Source organism: Mustela nivalis (genome assembly GCF_964662115.1).
Source record: "Mustela nivalis genome assembly, chromosome: 4".
Classification (NCBI taxonomy): Eukaryota; Metazoa; Chordata; class Mammalia; order Carnivora; family Mustelidae; genus Mustela; species Mustela nivalis.
Window position 1 is genome coordinate 15,809,454 of NC_139023.1, and position 25,210 is coordinate 15,834,663.

Sequence of the window (25,210 nt, forward strand, 5' to 3'; positions counted from 1 at the left end):
ATTAGAAAAGCCTTTAAATATATTCTTATAAAATATGCAAGATTTAAAATGAGACATTGCAATTTTGTAAATGTGTTTACATAAACGCAATTTATATGTACACATACGTGAAAGAAAAGGAAATGCAACTGTTAATACAGATGATGAGCTTATCAAAAAATTTATTTTTGGTACTTTTGTATATTCCACCTTCTCTGCCATGAGAAAAGTAACTTTAGGACAATGTCTTTAATTCTATTTCACTCCTTATTCTATATTATTTGGGAATTTGCATAACCTATATTTTTCTTTTAAGATGAGAACATTAATACTTGCCTCATTTATTTGTTTTTAGCAGAAAAATTTAAAAATACTTAAAATATTACCTATCATAAAATATCAATGCAAAAAATAAAAGTTGTTTTTATTAGCATATTTCTTTTGTTATTAAACATTAAAAAACAAGAGCTATCATTGGGTGCCATCATATATTATGCTATATTACGGGCTGTTAAGGTAACAAATGAAAGATTAAATCTGCCTTTAAAGAGTTTAATAATAGAAATTTAAAATAGATACCTGTTGTATTTCAAATATAATTAGGTGACTTAGAAAAAAAGTGTATGTTGAAAGCAAAAATGTTTTTATCCCTTCAGATTGCATAAGTATTATCCCAAAGGGTCAATTACATACATCAGTGTACTTTGGATTAGAGGGTAGTAATACCCAATCAACATTGCTTTAGTTGTGTTTATAGTGTGGCAATCCAAAATATGAATGTTTGAATTAGATCTTCTTTTTCTACTTTCTAGCGTTTGGAAACCGGCAAGTCGCAGTATCTGCTATCAATTTTTTGGTATGTATTACTTTTATTACTTGCTATTCACGCTCTAATTGTAGTGCTATTAAGAATGCAAAACAGGGGCGCCTGGGTGTCTCAGTGGGTTAAGCCGCTGCCTTCGGCTCAGGTCATGACCTCAGGGTCCTGGGATCGAGTCCCAGGCTCTCTGCTGGGCTCTCTGCTCAGCGGGAGCCTGCTTCCTCCTCTCCCTCTCTGCTTGCCTCTCTGTTTACTGTGATCTCTCTCTGTCAAATAAATAAATAAAATATAAAAAAAAAAGAATGCACAACAAATTATATTTGAGGATTTCACATGTAGAAAATATGATCTCTTTTTGTATTATATACTTAATGATATTAAGTGGAGTAAGTTAAATGATTACCCTGAATCAAGCCATTAGCTCTCTAAATTTTTTTTAGCTCACTAAATCTCTTAATCAAAATGTTCTACTCATCTATGAAGGATGATTAGAATAATTGGGAATCTAGTAGAATTTGAAAAAAATCCTACTTAGTAATTCTTCCTATTGTCTATACACTTACAAACCTCTAAGAACAAAAGTATTTTGAGCCTAACAGATGGACATCTAAAAAGCCCCTTGGCATAATGTTAATTTAACTTATTCTGAATGAAAACAGTCTGCTTTTTGGGATGAAATGTCTTTTCTAAGCGTTCTCAATCCAGTTATTTAGATCATTCTATTTAGCTTTACATATGCATTGTTGGAATTGGGAACATATCAATCTGAATACAACAGATTATTATTTCCAAAATGCATTATTTCATTAAACACATATTTTCCTTCCTACCCCATAAAATTCCACTATATAACCTATGCTTCTATTCTTTATTTATGTTCTTCTTCATTGTCCTTGATAGATTCACTCCCATGATTCCTGGTCCCTGGTGTATTGATAAATTCCTTTGATTTATATATAAGTCTATATCCTTTGTGAAGCTGGTATTGCATAACTTATACCCCACAATTTCAAACAAGGCACAGATCACACCACTTTGTTAAAAGTTCTCATGCTTATGTGTGTGTGTGTGTGTATTTTAATTAATACTTTAGTTAATAACATCTTCTACTTATTGGCTGTGGCAGGGGCAGGTCCTTCTTTAATATTTTAAACACCTAGTTTTGTGCATAACAGAAATACTCCTTGCTTGAATGAAGAACAAAAATCATTTCTTTATTCATAATTTCTTAATTATGAAATTATTATTCATAATTTCTTAATTCATAATTCTTAATTTCTTGTCAATATATCACCACATTTTAACATTCTACATGTGTATATTGCTCATAATTAGCAAGGTTTCAGTTTGTTTATTTTGATGTCTTTTTTGTTGATCCTCTTGTATCAAGTCAAATGATCTCTATATAGTAAGTACTCAGTAAATTTGAGCCATTGGAAGAATTAATTAGTGGGTAAAAAAGCAATAACCACATATTTGGTTTTTTTAAAAATATATTTTAGATTCATATCTGTTTTCCCTCATTTTTCTCCTCCTCATAATGTTAGCCACTATACATTTTTGAAACTTATTTTCTGTTATTTCTGTATAAATATTTAACATCTCCCATTTTATATAATATTCTTGATTTATTTCCTTTTCTCTAACATGGTATAGCTATGAATCCATGTTTCTAGTATAAAGAAAACTTTTATGAAAAGTTATAGGGTTTTTTTGTTGTTTGTTTTTTGTTTGTTTTACTTTTTAAGATTTATTTATTTGAGGTGGAGGAGGAGAGGGAGAAGGAGAGAGAGTCTCAAGCCGACTCTGCCCTAAGCACAGAGCCTGACATGGGGCTCAGTCTTAGGATCCTGAGATCACAACCTGAGCCGAAACCAAGAGTGGATGCTTAACTGACTATTCCATCCGGGCACTGCAAGAAAAGTTACTGCATTTTAAAACACTTGCCATAGCAGTTATAGTATTTTTTTTTAAGTGAGAAAAAGAGGCATAATTGAAACAAGCAAAATTCTAATGGTTTGTAATATATATTTTCCACGCAGACTTTTAAAGACCTTGCCTCCTAATTAAACTACTAGTACTTAAACTTTACACAAGTTTTTATTAATCAGTACTTTTTAAAATACCTTTCAAATGGGGAAAAATAAGAAAAAGGAGAATTAGGCAAGTCATAAAATTTTATCACAGTTGCTGTCTTGTAAGTAGCTAAGGTATCAAAACAAATAGTGATAAATAGTAGCATTGTCTAAATTCAATACAGACAATAGGTGTGATAACTTTAATTCCACATTCCTAAGCACATAACAAACATTGACTATTACATTCATAGACTTAAATTAATATAAAAAGAACAACCTATTCCTTTAGAGATAGTACTATATAGAGATAGATACTGTTGTATATATGAAAAAAAAAACTTATGTAAAAGTCAAAATTTTGAATGTAATTATATTCTGTTGCAAATAGAAATTCAAAATGAGACAGAAGGGTCATGCAATCTCCTAAAATTATAAATTTTGATGACAAATTAAAAAGTCCTGCTAGCCCTGAATTTCTTAATAATGTTACATATTGGCAAAACACATTTAATTTTCACAAGTAAATATGGTATTAAGATGTAAGTTTCAGGAAACTGATTCTAATACAGGATTTAAAAACAAACGACTTGTTTGAGTTTGCACATATATCACCTAAATTGAAGATGCCTACTGTATCATTGAGAACATAACATTCTATATTTCAAGGTTAATATTTTTTTCATTCACAATAACTGAATGCCTAAGTGTGTGCCTTTCACATTTATCATAAGAAATGCATATGCAGGGGCTCCTGGGTGGCTCAGTGGGTTGGAGCCTCTGCCTTCGGCTCAGGTTATGATCCTGGGGTCCTGGGATCAAGCCCCGCATCGGGGTCTCTGCTCAGCAGGGAGCCTGCTTCCTCCTCTCTCTCCGCCTGCCTCTCTACCTACTTGTAATCTGTCTGTCAAATAAAATAAATCTTAAAAAAAAAAAAAAAAAGAAATACATATGCAAATAGTTTGGAAAGAAAAGCACCTGTGTTTAAGTCAAGTGCTTTTAATATTATATTGTATTAAGATCATCAACATATAAGATAATCATTATTATGTAGAAGGGAAAAAAGGAAATTCATAGGTCAATCTTATATAATATAAAGTGAATAGAAAATGCTAATTTTTCTAATGTTTGCACAACTTCCTGGATTTTGTTTTGTTGATATATGTATCCCCTTAGCATAAGAAAAAAAGAATTAGCATAAGAAGAAAATGGAAAAAAAGTTGCTGGAGCAACTAGATATATACATACAAAAAAAAAAAAAAAAAAAAACAACAACAATCTAGACACAGACCTTATACCCTTCACAAAGATTAACTCAAAATGGATCACACACCTAAGTACAAAATGCAAAACTATAAAACTCTTAGATGATGATACAAGAGAAAACCTAGATGACTTTAGGTACCATAATGACTTTTAAGATAAAACACTAAAGAAGGATCCACAGAGGATAAAACTGGTAAGTTGGACTTCATTCATCTTAAAAACTTCTGGTCTGTGAGCAATGATGTCAAGAGAATGAGAAAGAGGGGCGCCTAGGTGCCTCATTGGGTTAAAGCCTCTGCCTTTGGCTCAGGTAATGATCCCAGGGTTCTGGGATCGAGCCCCACATTGGGATCTCTGCTTAGCATGGAGCCTGCTTCCTCCTCTCTCTGCCTGCCTCTCTGCCTACTTGTAATCTCTGTCTGTCAAATAAATAAATAAAATCTTAAAAAAAATAGAGAGAGAGAATGAGAAAGAAAAGCATAGTTTAGGGAAAATATTTATAAAAGATACATCTGATAAAAGATCATTATCAGAAATATACAATGGATTCTTAAAATGCAAGGATAAGAAACACACAGCTAAATTAATAAATGGGCAAAAGACCTTCACTGACCCTTACCAGTAAAATACACAGTTAGCAAATAAGCATATGAAAAGATGCTCCAAATCGAATCCTATCAGGGAAATGCAAATTGAGATGAGATAACACTATACACCTGTTCCAATGGCCAAGAATCTGGAACACTGACAACACCAAATGAAGATACGGATGTGGACCAACAGCAGGAACTTTGATTCATTCCTGTGGGAATGCAAAATGAACTAGCCATTTTGGTAAACAGTTTGGCAGTTTCTTACAGACCTAAATACACTTTTACCATATTATCCAGCAGTTGTGCTCCTGGGTATTTACCCAAAGGAATCAGAAGCTTATGTCTACACAGAACCTTACAAATGGATGTTTTTACAACAGTTTTATTCGTAATTGCCAAGACTTGGAAGCAACTAAGACGTGCCAAAGTAGGTGAATGGACTATAATACATCCAGACTATGATACCTCCAGACAATGGAATATTACTCAGTGCTAAAATGTAATGAGCCATGAAGCCATGAGAAAACACAGGGAAAGGTTGAAAGAATATTACTCAGTAAAATAAAATCTCTGAAAAGGCTAAATATGGTATGATCCCAACTATATGACATAACAAATTAAAAAAAAAAAAAAAAAGAACTGTGGAAACAGTAACAAGATCAGTGGTTGCCAAGAGTTGTGGAGAAAGGAATGAAGAAGAGGTGTACAGAGGATTTTTAGGACAGTGAAAATACTCTGTATGATACCATGATGATGGATATGTGGCATTGTATATTTATCCAAACCCAGGATATACAACACCAGGGGTGAACTCTAATGTAAACTCTGGACTTTGCGTGATTATAATCTGTCAATGTAGGTTCAAGTTGTGACAAAAGTACCACTCTGGTGGAGGACATAGATAATGGAAGAAGATATGCATGTTTAGGAGGAAGGGATATATGAGAAATCTTGGAACCATCCCTTTAATTTTTCTATAAGCTAATCTAAAAAATGTCTTAATGAAAAAACTGTTGGTTAGTATATATATTTTCTGATAAACCCATAATTAACATAGTACATAGTTGCTCTGGAACACAATGCATGTTGTCCTTTTTTTTAATGAAATGTATATTTCCTAATTTTAAAAAGTAGAGATTAGGATTTAGAAAAATTTTTATAATGTTATCATCATGATATGTTATCATTAGTTATAAAACTCCTGATGCAAAAACTGTGTAATATTGGCCTATATTACCAAATAGCATGTCTGTGCAAATGTGTTTTATCCTTTAGAGTAGAGACTAACTTCTCAAGATTATAATAGTTGATGCATATCATGATGAAACTTTTCGTAACTATCGAGTAATCCAAGATTTTCCTTACTCTTGAAATATTAAGATAAATAAGACGACTTATAATAATTATTATTATCATTAGAAATAGAGAAAATTACCTGATTTCAAAATTCAAAACAAACCTGATTATCAGAGAAACATTTTAGCAGATTCAATTTTTAAATTATATTTATAAAATGGCTGTTACATTGCTCAAATTATAAACTTATATCTGTCAATAATTAATAATAATTATAACATATATAAATCTTTGGGCAGAGCAGATATATACAGAAATAATATAGATCATTTCATTCCTATAAAAATGTTATTAGATCTCAGAATAAAGATTATTTATTTTTACTGTGGAAACCAAAGCAATTTTACTAAGACAAAATGACAGAGCCTATTTGATGGTTACAAATTTTGCATTAGTGTGTTTAGATTTTATTATTATTTTATTTTAATTTAATTGTATTTTCTCAGTGTTCCAAGATTCATTGTTTATGCACCACACCCAGTGCTCCATGCAATATGTGCCCTCCTTAATACCCACCACCAGGCTCACCCAACCCCCGACTCCCCTCCACTCCAAGGCCCTCAGTTTGTTTCTGAGTCCACAGTCTCTCGAGATTTGTCTCCCCCTCCGATTTCCCCCAACTCACTTCTCTCTAGCTCCCAATGTCCATTTTTTGACGTGATTATCTGGTTTTTTGAGTGTTGAGTTTGAGGTTATTATTATTATTATTATTATTATTATTTAATAGTATTTATTATTTAATAATATTTAATATTTTTAATATTTAATTTATTTATTTAAAAGAAAGAGAGTGCAGGAGAAAGAGCACGGCAGGGGTAGGGCCAGAGGGAGATGGAGAGACTGACACCCCACTGAGCAGAGAGCTGGATGCAGGACTCAGTCCCAGGATCCTTGTATCATGAACTGAGCCAAAGGTAAACCTTAATGGAGCCACCCAGGGGCCCCTCAATTTTATTCTATAGACTTATTGTTTTCACTGATATAGTAGAGAATATTCACCTGCTGAAGCTTGCAATAAATAACATTAGAGAAATTACATAAAAGTGGATCTCTGTAAGTTGGGCTTCTTCTAACACATCTGTATGTTTTACTATATAAGATAATTTAATATTTAAGTAAAGGAAAAATCAAACCTAATGATAGCAACTTCTTCAAACATTATTTTTGAAATCATTGTGTTTATATATAATGTGCCAAATGAAGATATCTGATTTAGTGAGGAATTAGTCCAGGAGAAATGTGTAAGTCATGCTGGAAAATGTTCCAATGTTTCACATTTAATGTGCTTCTGAAATTGTATTCAGTGATAGACCCATATATTGAGTTTTATAGCACTGACTGAATTTCCTAATCTTATTCAGCTCTGACCCAAGAGGAAATTATATCAACCACTTTTATCCAGGTCAATTAAGCTATAGTGGACACTTTCATTCTTCATAGTTTTAAAGCCAGTGTTTAAGGTGAAAGATGAAAATAGTTACAATTGCTCTTTAAAATACATTACAGATTTGCTAAATTGATGATAAACTATTTCTCAACATATAGATATAGCTGATTTTTCTCTCTCTACCCCTAGAATGTATATAGATATGCATTTTATCTGTAAATAGCAGATGGAAAAGTTGGATTATTTACCACTTTTTTATCTCCTTCTTTTATATTTATTTAAGTGTGTTTTATGTTTTATTTGTCGTGCTATGGGGAAGGGGCAAATACTGATAAATTATGACATTAGTATATGGCTAGTGGTCTAACTGAAGCCTAAATGCTCATTTTTCCATGGCCTATACTTTGGGTAGAAGATTGATGGTTTGTATTTAGTTGTGTTGTGAAAAGTAGGAAAGAGAAAAAAATTTGGTGGTTGAGTGAGTTTAAAATATTGATAATCATAAAATGAATATGTCTTATCAGAAGAAAAAACATAATTTTTTAAAAGACTTTTTTATTCAACAGACAGAGATCACAAATAGGCAGAGAGGCAGGCAGAGAGAGAGAGATAGAGGGAAGCAGTCTTTAGGCTGAGCAGAGAACTTGATGCGAGGCTCGATACCAGGACCCTGGGATCATGACCTGAGCCAAAGGCAGAGGCTTTAACCCACTGAGCCACTCAGACACTCCTGAAAAAAACTATAATTTTTAAAATATTGTTTGTTCACAAAAATTTGGTAAGTTAATTGGCTTATTAATAAGATTTTTTATCAGATATTCCATTTTGCATTTGGCCCTGTGAGTGATTAAAAATAAGTATGACATGAGATTTGACTAAAAGGTGAGCAAAAGATAAGAAGACAACAAATATGACAAATTATTAATTTAGTAATTACATGTTTTGTAGTGCTGCCATTTTGTAAGATAGAAATTTAGGTAAGATTAATCAATGTAGAGTTATTCTCTGAAGAAGTTTTTAATTAATGACATTGGTAACTAAATTTATCATAGTTTTATTGGGTAATTCATATATCCGACACTTGATTTCATTTAATCATCCTAAAATAACCATCATGAGACAGGATGTAATATTAGCATTTAGGTGAAGAAATGGTATTTCAGATGTCTTAATCATGTAACCTCTAAAAAGTAAATGATGAGACATTTGAGTACAAATTCATCCAACAATGGCTCACACTCTTACCCCACATTCACCTAAAATAAGTTCAACTATAAAATTATTATCTGAAAATGTAAAATTCAGCTTTTATTCCTAATGATAATTTGAGAAACTTGGAACCTTTTCTAAAATTAGAAAACTATTACATGTGAAGAAATCCATACAGAAATTGTTGAAAAGAACAAAATCAGATATATGGTAAGAGATTAATAGCATGAAAGATACATAATTAAAAACATGCTTAATTTATAGGACATATTATAGTGAAAATTTGGATGACTTTAAGCAATAACGGTTTTGGATAACAATCTGTTATTAATAAACAAAGTATTAAATTTTGAATATATACATTGTGTTAATCAGATGAGGTGTATATATGACAAAAGAAAGGGTACTAATTTCTGAGGACACATTGCAAATTGGGAACTTTTTTTTTTTAAGATTTTATTTATTTATTAGCAAGCTAGAGATCACCAGCAGGGGTTCAGGGGCAGAGGAAGAAAAAGGCTCCCTGCTCCGGGAGCCCCATTATGGAACTGGATCCCAGGACCCCAGGATCAGGACCTGAGCTGAAGGCAGATCCCCAACCGACGGAGCCACTCTGGCTCCTGCAAACTGGGAACATTATTAACCCCAACCCTGGAGATGTCGGTAAGACTTAACGATTCTTAGATGGTCATTGTGGCCTATTGACTGGAAAGGTCAGATGACAGACAAGCAGCACATGTCTTTGTCGGACAGTACTGTTTACACTCAGTTCTCTAAACTACATTGAAACCAGATGGGCATCATACTACCACCGTTGCAGTAACAGGGTTGCTACAGTGCTAATGAATTTAGAGCATGCGTACCTATGTCAAGTCTGTATTTCCTGACCTGACTTTTCGCTTCATGGCATGGAAACTTAACCTATTAAACAAGTAGAAAGCATAGAATCAGCACAACCAGATTTTTAACAAAGGAACTTTAACCCAGTTATCAAAAGGGATCAATAATATCTTCAAAGTTTCTAGCTCAATGTGACTCATTATGTTAATTCAATATATATCTACAGTGGCTTTTTTCATCATTGTTAGGGTACGAATTTCCTTCTCCCTGCAGTTAGAGTAATAATATATCTCTTGGATCTTTGGAATTAATATATCACATGAATATTGGTAAGTTTATGAAATATAATTTTTAATTTTTTAAATTTGTATTTATTTGAGAGAAAGAGGGGCAGGGAGAGGGGCAAGGGGAGTAGCAAATGGAGAGGGAGAGGCAGACTCCCCACTGAGCAGGGAGCAGGTCTTGTGGCTAGATTCCATGACCTTGGGATGTTGACCTGATCCAAAGGCAGCCACCCAATACACTAAGCCACCCAGGTTCCCCTATAGAATATGATTTTAAAAGAGGAATATATAGATCACCCTGAAAAGTTTAAAATATTTTACAGGTTTGTGAAGCTGGAAATCATTTCATCAATGTAATCTTGGCTCATCCCAATCATACAGGTTAGTCCCTTTTTTTTTCTCTCTCTCTCAACAATGTTACTTACTATTTTTAAAAGCCTTTAGTAAACAATTTTTAAAGCAATAGTTGGAAACATTAATGACAATATGTCACAATTCTAGCTCTTATATGCCTAAATTTTTCAAATATTTGAACTAAATCATATTTTCTAATAATGGTTTCTCTAAAATGAAATGTGCACGCCCCTCACATCAAATGGCAATCTCACTTAAATCTGTAAAAAATAAACAGAGGATTAAGAATTAAGGCAGTACAAAATCCAGGATAAATGCCAATATTTTAGCTTGATTCCCAATCTTGATCTAATTTACATTAAAATTTATATAATCCCACTGTATTTCAAGTGACTTAAACTTTTTTCTAATAAAAGTGATCTTTGTTTGGCAAATTCCATAGCACTGAAATAGCAATGCCAGGGAGGACATTTTGAATTTAGTAGTTAGTTTAAAGTATTTCACAAAATTCACAGTGTTTATATAATGATATTCTTCATAAATCAATCCTCTCATTCAGGTTTAATTATAGGTATGGATTCATACTGTTTTTTGTGTATGATACATAATTTAATTATTATTTTATTTTATTTTATTTTATTTTTAAAAGATTTTATTTATTTATTTGACAGAGATCACAAGTAGGCAGAGAGGCACGCAGATAGAGAGGGGAAGCAGGTTCCCTGCTGAGCAGAGAGCCCTACGTGGGGCTCGATCCCAGGACCCTGGGATCATGACCTGAGCTGAAGGCAGAAGCTTGAACTCACTGAGTCACTCAGGCACCCCTAATTATAATTTCAAATGGCGATGTACAACATTTGGAATTCATGCTGTTATCAGTCTAGTTGCAAATATAAAGCTGCATTGCCTCAAGTGTTTTTTAACATCTACTGGTTGTCTTAACATTTTCTTGACTTGCATATTTCTGGCAGGTTGGTGAAACATTGTCCAAAATATTTTTTTTCATATAATATATAGAATTACAAAGGAAAACTTTGCTCAAGTTTCTTCATCTATTTGGATTATGGTATCATGATTTGAAAATGAAAATTTTCAATCATTATGTTTCTGAAGTCAAACAGGACTTTGGAATTGTTCATGTGAAAAAGACTTTTCTTCAGTATTTACTTCATCTTTTATCTCGTTTGTATGTAGCTTGAGAAAGCAGATGCCAATCTAATCTTGTCTTCTCTACTAATTGACTGATTTTTCCTTTTGCCTTGAGACTCAAAAGACTTTTTCTTTAACACTAATTCTATTAATTTTGTCAGATATGTTTTAGAGTCCATAATTTCAAGACAATTTTCCCAAAAACATGATGCAATCTTCCAGGAGGTTGATTCATGTCTTTTTTTTTTTTTTCTTTTTTTTTTTTTTAATTTCTAGAAGTTTAAAATTTGTTTTGTTGCATTGTGGGCATTATCAGGGGGTAAATTATATATAAGTTATATCTTTATATGTTAATATATTTCATTTTCTATTTTTTTTTTTTAAAGATTTTATTTATTTATTTGACAGAGAGAAATTACAAGTACACTGAGAGGCAGGCAGAGAGAGAGAGAGAGAAGGAAGCAGGCTCCCTGCTGAGCAGAGAGCCCGATGTGGGACTCGATCCCGGACCCTGAGATCATGACCTGAGCCGAAGGCAGTGGCTTAACCCACTGAGCCACCCAGGCGCCCCTCATTTTCTATTTTTAATTTTTGTTTGTTTTTGTTCATCTACTTAATATTCCCTATTATATTAAACATTCCACTCTTAGGCAAATTGAAATGTCTGTATTACTGAGAAGTCTTTTTTCCTTTTCTACAATTTCTTTCTTGAGGACAATCGCCTTTCATATTCTTTTTTTCTTGGCCATATCTATTTTGAGTTTTGGAATTCTTTTTTTTTTAAATTATTAATTTTTTATTATTTATAAACATATATTTTTATCCCCAGGGGTACAGGTCTGTGAATCACCAGGTTTACACACTTCACAGCACTCACCAAAACACATACCCTCCCCAATGTCCATAATACCACCCCTTTCTCCCAAACCCCCTCCCCCCAGCAACCCTCAGTTTGTTTTGTGAGATTAAGAGTCACTTATGGTTTGTCTCCCTCCCAATCCCATCTTGTTTCATTTATTCTTCTCCTACCCACTTAAGCCCCCATGTTGCATCACCACTTCCTCATATCAGGGAGATCATATGATAGTTGTCTTTCTCTGCTTGACTTATTTTGCTAAGCATGATATGCTCTAGTTCCATCCATGTTGTCGCAAATGGCAAGATTTCATTTCTTTTGATGGCTGCATAGTATTCCATTGTGTATATATACCACATCTTCTTGATCCATTCATCTGTTAATGGACATCTAGGTTCTTTCCATAGTTTGGCTATTGTGGACATTGCTGCTATAAACATTCGGGTACACGTGCCCCTTTGGATCACTACGTTTGTATCTTTAGGGTAAATACCCAATAGTGCAATTGCTGGGTCATAGGGCAGTTCTATTTTCAACATTTTGAGGAACCTCCATGCTGTTTTCCAGAGTGGCTGCACCAGCTTGCATTCCCACCAACAGTGTAGGAGGGTTCCCCTTTCTCCGCATCCTTGCCAGCATCTGTCATTTCCTGACTTGTTGATTTTAGCCATTCTGACTGGTGTGAGGTGATATCTCATTGTGGTTTTGATTTGTATTTCCCTGATGCCGAGTGATATGGAGCACTTTTTCATGTGTCTGTTGGCCATCTGGATGTCTTCTTTGCAGAAATGTCTGTTCATGTCCTCTGCCCATTTCTTGAATGGATTATTTGTTCTTTGGGTTTTGAGTTTGCTAAGTTCTTTATAGATTCTGGACACTAGTCCTTTATCTGATATGTCGTTTGCAAATATCTTCTCCCATTCTGTCAGTTGTCTTTTGATTTTGTTAACTGTTTCCTTTGCTGTGCAAAAGCTTTTGATCTTTATGAAATCCCAATAGTTCATTTTTTCCCTTGCTTCCCTTGCCTTTTGCGTTGTTCCTAGGAAAATGTTGCTGCGGCAGAGGGAGTTTTGGAATTCTTAATAGTTATGTACTCTGGTATCTGCAAATGCTTCTGTGTAGGCATGTTCTGTTAAAATTTTTCAATTTTCTTTTTTAGGGGGATGTTTTTATCAGCTTGACGAAAATACCTTCCTATTTTATTGACATAGAAAGCTTATACAAATGCCGATCAACTTCTGTTCATTTTCAAGTGTATGGATTGTCCTAAAAGAGGAATAACAGATGGGAAGCTTGAAGTAGAGTCCCTAAAGTGTATTCTGGAGGGGATGGGGGGTTTCTTTACTGGGTCTTTTGATTCTTTAAACACTCCTTTATCCTAACTTCACAATTCCCAGAACTGTTTTCTTCTTCTCCTTCTCTTCCAAACCTCCAAGCTATGTCTTCCCCATGTACTGCTCTTTGATACTACTTTTCTTTTCATGGAAGCAGTGTTTTCTAAGATGAAAACCATCTGGTCTCACTGCTTCCAAATCATTTCATCTCCTTTCAGTTCTTCATATCCAGTGTTCTGACCTATCAAGTATCAGACCATTTCTCAGAGTAGACCTTCTTTTTCTTATCATGAATTCTAGATTTCTATAATACAGTAAATTCTTGTTTTCTTACATAAACTCCTTTTTAAAAATACCAGTTATTTTGTTGGCTTTGAAAAATTTCTGCTACTTTTGAATTTTTACTCCCCATTATGTATTAATTGAAATTTATAATAATATCTCTTCCTTAGAAGTGCTTTAGTCCTAAGTTATGTATAGGGAGATCATTTAACGTTTATTATTTAAACAAGATGTCACAAAATGTGCTCCCCGGTAGATACAATCTGATATAGAATAAGTTTAAAAGAAGTTTCTTACAAAGTATGGAAAAGAAGAAAGGAAGGAGAATTTTGCTAAGTGAGAAATTGATGCTGTCTCATGGTGGCCTCAGTCAATTCTATAGGGGTATCTGATGCGAGGATAATCTTGCTGACTTGTGTCTTATGTTGGAATGAGTAGGAAAAAGGTAACTTAGGTGTGGATCTCTCTGGGAAATGTGAATGACAAAGGATAAGGCAGCTCTCTTTAGTAAAAACCATTCTCTCAGAGGGTCTGATAATTGAAAACTTTCTGCTACGAGCACTCCCAGCATTTATGGAAGAAGTACATCATACCTGCTGGGGATCTTGACAGTGTATCACAGAAACCATCACAGTCTCTTTCTTTTTTTTTTTTTTTTTTTTTTCACAGATCCAATTTGTATACTTTTTGTAGTAGCCTTGTGAAGATGCCAGTAGGCCTCTCTTTCTGGGGGAAATGTAAAAGAGACATGCTAGTGGGAGAGTACACAGCCTTAACCACTGTACATGGTCTTGGTAAAACAACTGATTTGTGCTAATTTTCTTCTCTACAAATTGGTAGATTCCTTTTACCCTCAACATTCTCATTTAATGTCTCAGGGGATTATCTATTGGCATAACCTAGATATTCTCTCTCTCTCTCTCTCTTTTTTAAGTCAGCGGAAGGGGAGAAGGAGAGAGGGAGGGAGAATCTTAAGCAGACTCCATGCCCATTATGGAGCCCAACATGAGGCTTGTTCTCTCAACCCTGAGATCATGACCTGAGCTGAAATCAAGAGATGTTTAACTGACTGAGCCAATCATTCAAGTGCCCCTACTAAATCCTCAACTGGAGCATAAAATTTTCATGGATACTTGTTCTAGTGTTGCAGGGTCGTCTTTCCTGAGGTCCCAGGGTGCTCTTCCACCAATGAGGTTAGTGTCTTACAACTGGTTGAAGTCCAAAAACTGGGAAAGGATTTTATATTAAGTCAGCTGCCCCAAATCTCTTTTCATCTCTATTCATCTCTTATTTTCCTTAAATTCAGAAATAGTGGTCTTGAGTAAACATCAGCTAGTTGCTACGAATGTTTCATTATTTTAACTGTCCATAATCCTTTGTGGATCAAACTTCTTCTGAATTTACTACACATTCTGGCTTATGACAGCTAAGTACTGCCACTAAAAATGCCTTGATTTGGGAGAAGGGGAAGTATGGATCCTTAAATCTCGATCACTACTAGTTCATCCTAATTCTAAGATGACATCACTTATATGCAGACTGGAACTGCAGAAAAACAACACTAATCTTAGTGCTGGTGTGCCCCTTTCACAAAAACATTCCTTATAGCTTTGAAAAATGCTCTAAGTTCTAAGAACATTAAAAAAAAAAAAAACATGGATATATGGGACATGAAAAAAAATTTTCCCATAGAAAGGGGTCTTCCTTTTTCAGCCTTATATAGACTAGTCTAGGATCCCTGCTCTTCCAGACCATTTGATACCTTTTCCCCTGCTTGCCATGGAATTCCAACATTTCTTCCTCACTTACTGTATGCCATTACTCTGCTCATGCTTCCAGGTGCACATTAGTGTGTTTGTACCATTTTAGCAGAACATTATTTCCTATATCTCAGAAGACTGTGTCAACATAATAAACCTACTCTTGTCCAATTTTATATTATGCCTTTTTCATCAAGCACCCCAATCACATGCTATAATATGTCATAATATGCTACCACATGGTAGCTGGGTTTTGTATGTCCATTGGGGCATAATCTTTTGTTGTTGTTGTTCCCTTATCAGATCCAGAGCAAACTCAAGTAGGTTAATTTGAATGGGAACCCTAGCCTATAACTTAGGAGTTAAGAGAGGGCATGGAGAATATCCTAGAGGGGATTTTCTTGCAACATAGTGGCATATGTATTGCCTTTAAGCAAGGGAGTGTGCTAACTTTTAATAGGGGTGAGTGGATGACTTCTGCAGGTTCAGAGAGTACATGGAAATCTATATATATCAAGATTTTGTGAACAACAACCTTGGCTTAGCAGACCTAGTTTGGATCAGAGTTCTCTTTTCTTTGAAGCCTGACTACTCTTTAAGTAAGTCCTTGTCCTGGTCTTCAGCTCTCTGTCTTTCTCTCATTGCAAGAGATTAGAGCTTCTCAGATGAGGTCCTCTAACTTTCTCACAGCTGGATTTTAATTGCCAATTGTCAATTTCAATTTCAGAGCACTGAGAGTAATCCCCACTTAATTTCATTGGACCAAATAAAGCATTCCTTTCCACCAGTATAGCAGCCAGCATACCACTGGTGAAAGTCTTTATATTTGCAGAGCTACTCTTGTAGCCACCCCTATCTGAGACCTACAGTCAACGATGGAGTACTCATTGCAGGCTATTCATTAGGTCATCCCACTTTAAAATGCCATTCTAAAAAAAAAAAAAAAGTGCTGTTGGTTCAGTTTTCTGGGATGCAGATGCTGAAGTGGAGCAGATGCTGAAGTGGAGATTAGCATTCAGGAGGTATCTTAGAGAGTGATTTTATGAATGGAAAAAAAATAGTCATGTTTAGGGAGAAAATTGAGAGTCTGCAATTTCAAGGGGAGTTTCAGATGAACCTATGGGGCATGCTACAGGTGCAATGAACAATCAGTGTTATTCTGAGATGAATCCTTCACTTACCACATTGGTCAAATATTGGATTGTGGCTACACCAAAGATTAAGTATGATCTTGTGTGAGGTTGATATCTTCTGCCTGACAATCTTCATAGAAGATGCTGAGAGTTTAAAGTTTTCTGCCAGCAGTTATTGCTGAAGCCGTGGAATAAATTCATACCTGAAGAAGAATCTGGGAAGTGCAGCACTGCAATGTAAAAAATCTTCTGACTTTTATTTAATAGAAGTTCTACTAGAAATAGTAACTATTGATTGAGAAAACCTTTCATGGGAATGCAAGTACTAAATTAGTAACCTCTAGACTTACATCTTAACATTAACAGTAAGTAGATACAGGAGATAGTATCTATATACATATATTTTTCTGGGTCCCAAGACATATTGGTTATTAAATCTACAAAGTAGACGAAATGCATGTTTGTGAATCCCTGAACATTTCCACTACCACTAGAGGCTGAACAGTCATAAAGTAGGTTTAACCCAGATTATCCTTTGTGCATCTTCCACCTCTGAAATGCAGTTTTTATAACATGGATAGTAGGTTTCTCAATCACCTTTCTTCTAATGAATATATGGATGTTACAAAAAGGCACTTGCATGTACGATATCAAGAGAATCTGTAATATTAAATGGTATATGTATTTATCCTTATCTTGAAATAAGCAGTACATGAAATCTGCACAGTACCTAATATATATTTTTACTTTGATATTTTAACAATAGTTACATTTCTGAAAACAACATACTGACATTTCATTATGACTTTAGAATTATAACTAAAACAGATTAGTTGATGTGTTATCTGATTAAATTTGCTATGGAGTAATAATTCATATTTACTTTTACAAATGTCACTGCTCAAAGCTCAACTTGAAATCACTATAAATTTGTTATCTAAAACATTTCTTGAAAGAAATTAGAAGGCAAAATAAAATCACAAAAATCAAGTGACAATATGCTAAGTATAATGAAACCTGTAAATAACAATTCTGATTGCTAAGCAGAAGTAATTTATGTGGTATTTATGAATATTAACTATGCTGATATTCATTGTAATCCTCTTATGAGAGATTTTCACACTTTTCTAATATAAATGACATCCTTATAAAATTCCCTTTGGATTTTCACTAATTAAATAGAAAGGGAGGTTTGAAGTATTTAATAATCTCAACCAAAAACATCATCTTCTTTGATACTAAAAAAGAAGAGGCATGCAGTTGTTAAAGCACATTTACTATTTCACTATGCAATTCAGCTGCATCTATTATGCAAAATAACCTTTATATATTGGAATTTAAAGAACTGATTATCATGGTATATTCTGTAATTTTATTGTAACATAGCTATAGACATACAAAATGACAGATATTCTGTTTGAGTCAAAAGGTCATAACATTTGAAACTAGGATTCTTCTGAGTAATTTAGGAAATGGGTTTCTATAAATACGTGATGACATTTTATGTAGTATAAGTTATTCCAGGGAATTTAGAATTATATAAGACATATGATTAAATTTGCAATATGTATCATCATTGATATTTTATATCCTTCTTTCTAAAAGGAATTAATGCATGTTTTCCAAGTCCAAATTATAACCCCTTCACATGGATGTTTTTCCTGGTGTCATGTCCTAACTACACCTATGAGGTATGTTATTTATTTATGTAAATAATTAAACTTTATCCCATGATATACTAAATGCATATGTTTATGTGTTCACATATATATTAAACTTTAATATATATGATTATAAACAGGTTTTATCTGTAGATTTGGCACAGGGATATAAATTATGATATATGATTTCAATTCAAGTTATAGACATAGGAAATTGGAACATTTAACCACAATTTTTCCTGCAAAAATTGAATATTTTCACATGTATTTACTTAAAAATATAATCTTCATATAAAATGTCTTAAGATATTTCAGGATTCATTTTTATATCTTCAAAGTATTTGGAACAAAATCTTTCATTTTGTTTTATGAATATGATACTGTTTATGGAATTATGACTATCATTTTTAACAACAAAAGTATTATTTGGGGGAAATTTATTTCTACCCATAGTTTTCCTACTGTGTTTTAAGCTTTCATATTACCTATATAATATCACAAATGAAAAAAACTACTATATTAATCTAGGTATTTATTAATTTATGTTTTAATCTAATAGATTGGATCATGGATTAGTTTCACAATCATGACACAAACTCTGCCAGGTAAGACCTAGGTTTTTTGATGTTTAAGTAAATGCACCTTTGGGAGAAGTGGTTTCTGAGAACAAATTTCTATAGTGCTAAAGTTTGGCATTTATGCAAAAGGATTTGGGGCTTCTATGTTTATTTTTATCTTGGATATTTTTAGCAGTATTAAAATATAATGAAACAAAATTATCTAGGTAACCGTAGCTTAATCCAACCTGGAAAATGTAGCCCAAACATATTTATTAAGCACCAAGAATTTGTTAACAGAAATGGCGGTAATAATGCACGTCACTTGAAACTCTCTCTTGTGCACGAACACAGACATGTGTATGTGTTGTGTCCTTCAAGTGTCCATGATGTCTCTGAAGGGAAGGCTGGGATCATGAGTGTGTGATCTTAAATGCTGGGCATTTTAACACACATAGGAGATTTAAATTGAAATGGGCTGCATGTATTGGAAAGGTTATGTCTTACATCCATTTCATCCATTATTTGTTCCACTGTATAAAATTTTTGAATCATAATTAATACAGTTTGCCATATGCATGTGTGTGTGCATATGTATATTATATACATACCGAAAGCTCCTACTGAAGAATTCAGAGTTAAAAATTCCTTATTTGGAAATACTTTGTGTCAGAAATTTTAAAAAAAATGTGGATTTATTTTGACCTCTGCTATGTACTTTCTATGTTTATTCAATCATACAATAAAAATAGTTCAACATATATTATGTTCGGTAATTAATATGAGTAAAGAAAATTGATATGGAAGTATGAAGTACTTGAGAAATATTTTCAGAGCTAAATATGATAGTTTTTTTCTAATATAACTTGCTATATCTATCATAGGAATAAGAAAGAATAAGAATAATTATTTCCTTCTTCTTTTTTTTTTTTTCTTGTAGTTGGGATTTTTACACTTCTGATGAGTATCCAGATGTCTCTGTGGGCACAAAAGAAACATAAGATTTATTTGAAGAAATTCAGTTCTTATATGCATAGAAAATCAGCAATGATTCCATTCATACTGTAGGAAAAGTGTATAGAAGAACACTATACAATCTCAATAAATCAGACATGGGCAATTGTTGACTATACTTAACAGAATTTCAAAAACTACAGTACTTTTACTGAGGGGCACCTGGGTAGCTCAGTGGGTTAAGCCTCTGCCTTCGGCTCAGGTCATGATCTCAGGGTCCTGGGATTGAGCACCACATTGGGCTCTCTGCTCGGTGGGGAGCCTGCTTCCCCCTCTCTTTCTGCCTGTCTCTCTGACTGCTTGTGATTTCGCTCTGTCAAATAAATAAACAAAATCTTAAAAACAAAAACAAAAACAAAACTACAGTACTTTTACTGAGTAGAAGTATTAAATGGTAGAATCTAGCTAAATTTAGAAGAATAGGGGCACCTGGGTGGCTCAGTGGGTTAAGCTGCTGCCTTCAGCTCAGGTCATGGTCTCAGGGTCCTGGGATTGAGCCCCACATCAGGCTCTTTGCTCAGCAGGGAGCTTGCTTCCTCCTCTCTCTCTGCCTGCTTCTCTGCCTACCTGTGATCTTTCTCTGTCAAATAAATAAATAAAAATCTTTAGAAGGATAAACCTGAGGCAAATAAAAAGTAGAAACTACAAATATGACTAATAAAAAATAGTACCCAATATATTTTCAAAAGGTTGATCCTTAAACAAGATTTTACTTCATTCAATATTTTATAATACTATTTGCTTAAGACAATTAAACACCTGAATTCTAAGGTTAAAAAAAAAAATTGTGACATTTAAGTCACTTGAATTTTACATATTTTGATAGTAATTTATTATTTTCTTTATTGTTCAACATGTTATTGAAAAGTACATTTCAATTTCTTATGAAAATTCTACCTATATTAAAAGTTAAACATGTAACTTATCATATTCATTTACTCATACATACATCCTATGTTGCCATTCTGAAACTATAAAAATTAAAATATTTTCTAGACATTTTACTAAATCATTTGAATGTATACTGCATATTAAATATATATTTATATTTCCATATAAATAATCTTTATATATAAATATATATTAAAAATATATATATTTCAAATTGATTATATGTGATGACAGAATACACTGAAGATCTTTTGAGATTGAGAGTGGAAATATGTCCTATGTCCTCTCAAAGCTTGTTTGCATATGTGTGAGTGTGTATTTGAATATGCATGTATATGACAGGGAGATGACTGATAGAAAAATCAGTTAAATATTTATTTTTCAAATTTGAGTTTTTTTCACTTTTAAATTGGGATTCTTTAGATTTGTTAATTTCTAGAGCCTTTCAAATTTCTCCATATATATCAAAATAGCCTCGGGACGCCTGGGTGGCTCAGCTGGTTAAGCAGCTGCCTTCAGCTCAGGTCATGATCCCAGTGTCCTGGGATGGAGTCCCAAATTGGGCTCCTTGCTCAGTGGGGAGCCTGCTTCTCCCTCTGTCTCTGCCTGCCATTCTGTCTGCCTGTGCTCGCATTCTCTCCCTCTCTCTCTCTCTGACAAATAAATAAAATCTTTAAAAAAAAATAGCCTTATTAAAGCTGGTTAGATTATATGCATATTTGACTAAATATCTTTGGTTAGTGTAAGTATGTATTCATCTGTGGGTATCTATCATTAATATGTGTGTCAAATTATTCAAAAGATAACAAAAGCACCATTTTAAAAGCTTTGTTATCATTCCCAAATGTATAGCATTAAAATATCTCAGAGGAAGACAACAAATTGAACTCCCTAATACCTATTCAGCAAAGTAGCACAGAATCATGCAAAAGTCTTAAAAGGAGGTACTAATGTTTTAAACCACATACGCCAGATACATCTATGTAATCAACCACCTGTGATAATTATCTTTGTTGAAAGACAAAGAATATGTTATGTATTCTTAACTAGATCCTAATTGATGCCAATCCAGGAAGTTTGCACATTCTTACAGCACTAGAAGCTCTTTGATGCAGCAAGGAGGAATGGGATACATATAGGACAGACATCTCTCTTCCCATGGTGCTACATTCCCTCATATCTATCTCGTACCAATCATTTCCTTACAGTTGAGAATCACACCTTGGTTAATGGGTTATGACCTGCTTTTTGAAATTTATTTCTTTTTAATTTTTATTTCCTGGAGGAATCATCGCCTCAAAAAGGGAGCCTGAGCCTGGTGGTGGGTATTATGGAGGGCACGTATTGCATGGAGCACTGGGTGTGGTGCATAAACAGTGAATTTTGGGACACTTAAAAAAATAAGATAAAAAAAATTAAAAAAAAGAAGAACCTGATAAATGTACACCATTTTGTTATCAACATTAATGCTGCAAATATAACCAATAATCCCACTATCAGGCATTTACCCAAATATAAGAACACTAGTTCAAGGGGACACATGTTTACAGCAACATTATCTACAATAGCCAAGATTTGGAAGTAGCCCAAATGTCTGTCAATTGATGATATAAAAAGAATATAGGTATATGTACACACAGATACACACACACAGACACACTATTCAGCCATAAAAAAGAAAGAAATCTTGCCATTTACTATGACAAGGATGGAGCTAAAGAGTATCATGCTAAGTGAAAAGAGTCAGAGAAAGAAAAATACCATAGGATTTCATTCCTATGTGGAATTTAAGAAACAAAGCAAACAAGCAAAGGGAAAGACAACCATCTGATGTTACCGGGGCCAGGATGGATTAAACAGGTGACAGGGATTAAGGAGTACCCTTTTTATGATGAGTATATGCAACTGTTGAATTACTATATTATACTCCTGAAACTAATTTAACACTGTATGTTAACTAACTGGAAGTAAGTAAAAACTTAAATAAAATTAAACAAAACAAAAACTTGGATCCTAGGATTTCAAAGCAGGCTATAGGATCTATCCTTAATACAAGAATAATAATTATTCTAGGGGCACCTGGGTGGATCAGTGGGTTAAAGCCTCTGCCTTTGGTCCAGGTAATGATCTCAGAGTCCTGGGATGGAACCCCGCATGGGGAATCTCTGCTCAGCGGGGAGCCTGCTTCCTCCTCTCTCTCTGCCTGCCTCTCTGCCTACTTGTGATCTCTGTCAAATAAATAAATAAAATCTTAAAAAAAAAGAATAATAATTATTCTAAATGAATCAATAACTCAGCAGTCACACTATTATTATTCTAAAATGGGTGAGTGGTTATGATGCCTCAGCAAAAAGGATATTGTACGAATGAGATGTTCAAACAGCTAAGTTTGCTTGAAGAAAAACTGAATAGAAAAAATCTTCTGTAGGGACACAGTGTCTGTGACCTTTGTTTCTATATTTCACAAATGGAAACATGTAAAATGAGTATTTCCTCTCTATGAACTGACATAGTAATATAGAACTACCGACCAGCCCTTTATGGTTAATAAACACAACATAAAAATAGCCTGATAGTAGTATTTTCATGACTATTTCAAAGTAATACATAAGTTCTCCAAATATCATCTACACTCTGATTTCAAACATCTAAAGATACTATAAGGTTTTTTTTTTTATGTTTTTTCTTTTTTTTCTTTTTTTTTTTTTTTTTTGACTTCAACAACAGAAATTTATTCACAGTTCTTTTATTCACTTGGCTGCATGGATAAAAAAGCAATAAAGATTACCTCAAGCTGTAAACGCCTGTTCATATTATGGAACTGGGAATGCTCAATCTTCTCTCAGGCCACTTAATATCTTAAAATTTCTCTTCATTTCTATCACTTTTGCAGAACATACCATTTATAAAAACAAAACAAAACCCCCTAAAATCTAAAAAATAAAAATATATTATTAATGGTTATAGATCTATAAAATCATGTCCAATGATATCTTCATAGAGTTATTTATTGATTTAATTGATGTTTTATAACTCCCTTCTACACATCTAGAGACAAATCAGTTTAAGTGTCTTTAAGAGGATGAAACTCAGTTTAAGGGTCTTTGGGAGGATGAAACTATGCAATGTAGAAAAGACCAGGTTGGCAAATGAGTCTCACACAATGGGTCCCTCCATTAAGGTAGAACTTACTATGTCTTCACAAATAAGGGCCCCATTCCCAACAAAGACTGGAAATAAACTTAAGTAGGAGGAGAAAAATATAATCACAGATTTTAGCCTCTATCATCAAAACCGTTTACCCAAAGAATATAATTATTAAGAACCCTGTTAAGCTATAGCTTTGCACCTTCCATTTGGAGTTTTTAAGAATGGTAGCCAATAACAGATTTCAGTTTTATGAATATAATTAATCATTTAAATACACAGTAATTACATTTAGTTACAATCAGAATTTTCTGATTTATACTGGACTTGTGACTACCTATATTAAAATATAGTTCATTTAATCTAATAATTATACTAATAGTTACTTTTTTTAATCACTGTCTGGAATAATACTTTCTCTAATTCCAAATAAAAATTTGCAAACAGTGTTTTTAAAATATCACATCTTCATCTCTCACATATTTCTTGTAAAAAGTAGCTGGAGAAAGAAAATAATGAAAAGAGAACAACAAAAGTTAAGTCAGCTGCTATGCTACCCCAAATTATCACAGCATACTGCTCCTGCTCTCCACCCCTTCATCATGTCTACCTCAAGCTGCTATTTTATAGGTGTTTTCAGTTTGTTTGCATGTGTTTTTAAAAAAAATGTTTTGCCTCTAATTTTGAATAAAAATAGACATGCAGTGCATTTTGCTTTTTAGTAAGCTTTGTGGAAACAAAAGTTGTTCTCTGACTCATACACAGACACACACAGACACACACACTGCAATTCCAAGCACTATCATTTCTAAAGAGAAAAAAATATGTCAGGACAAATGACTTTTAAGTAAATGAAGCATATTCTTATTTTATAAATGTGCATGTTTTATCTTCCCTATAGACATGTCTAATCTCCAAACATTATCAAATCAGAAATTTCAACATTATAGTTGAATATCTTGTATATTGACCTTTAATCTTTAGTAATTAAGCATATTTTCAAGGTATTTTAAGTTCAATTTTAAGTAACTAGTATTCAGCACATGTTAAGTTTTAGTAGTTGACGTATTGCAATTAAAACATTTATTCTCATAAGATAAAATAAAATGACCTGTGAATTGATAATAAGGGTTCTTTCTACTTTTATTTTAGTAAAGAAGAAAGGAAAACCTTTATGTTCCTCCTGGATATTAAGGGTGATTATAGCAAATGTTACTTTATAAGCACAATTAAGGGCATTTATGCAGCTTTTGCATAATGATA

The 25,210-nt window shown here is 33.4% G+C and overlaps 1 protein-coding gene across 2 annotated transcripts in view; it reads left to right on the forward strand.

Annotated features, from left to right (window-relative positions):
* Positions 1-20,834, forward strand: part of TECRL (trans-2,3-enoyl-CoA reductase like) — a 102,334-nt gene extending 81,500 nt beyond the window's left edge. The window contains exons 8-12 of one of the 2 annotated variants that reach the window (XM_082728035.1): positions 792-835; positions 10,133-10,190; positions 18,283-18,368; positions 18,898-18,943; positions 19,836-20,834. In XM_082728035.1, the coding sequence (XP_082584161.1) occupies positions 792-835; positions 10,133-10,190; positions 18,283-18,368; positions 18,898-18,943; positions 19,836-19,963 (362 nt within the window). In that variant the 3' untranslated portion in view covers positions 19,964-20,834. The remainder of the gene's footprint in view (positions 1-791; positions 836-10,132; positions 10,191-18,282; positions 18,369-18,897; positions 18,944-19,835) is intronic. The other variant, XM_082728034.1, reaches the window with a different exon arrangement.
* Positions 20,835-25,210: the final 4,376 nt, after the last annotated feature.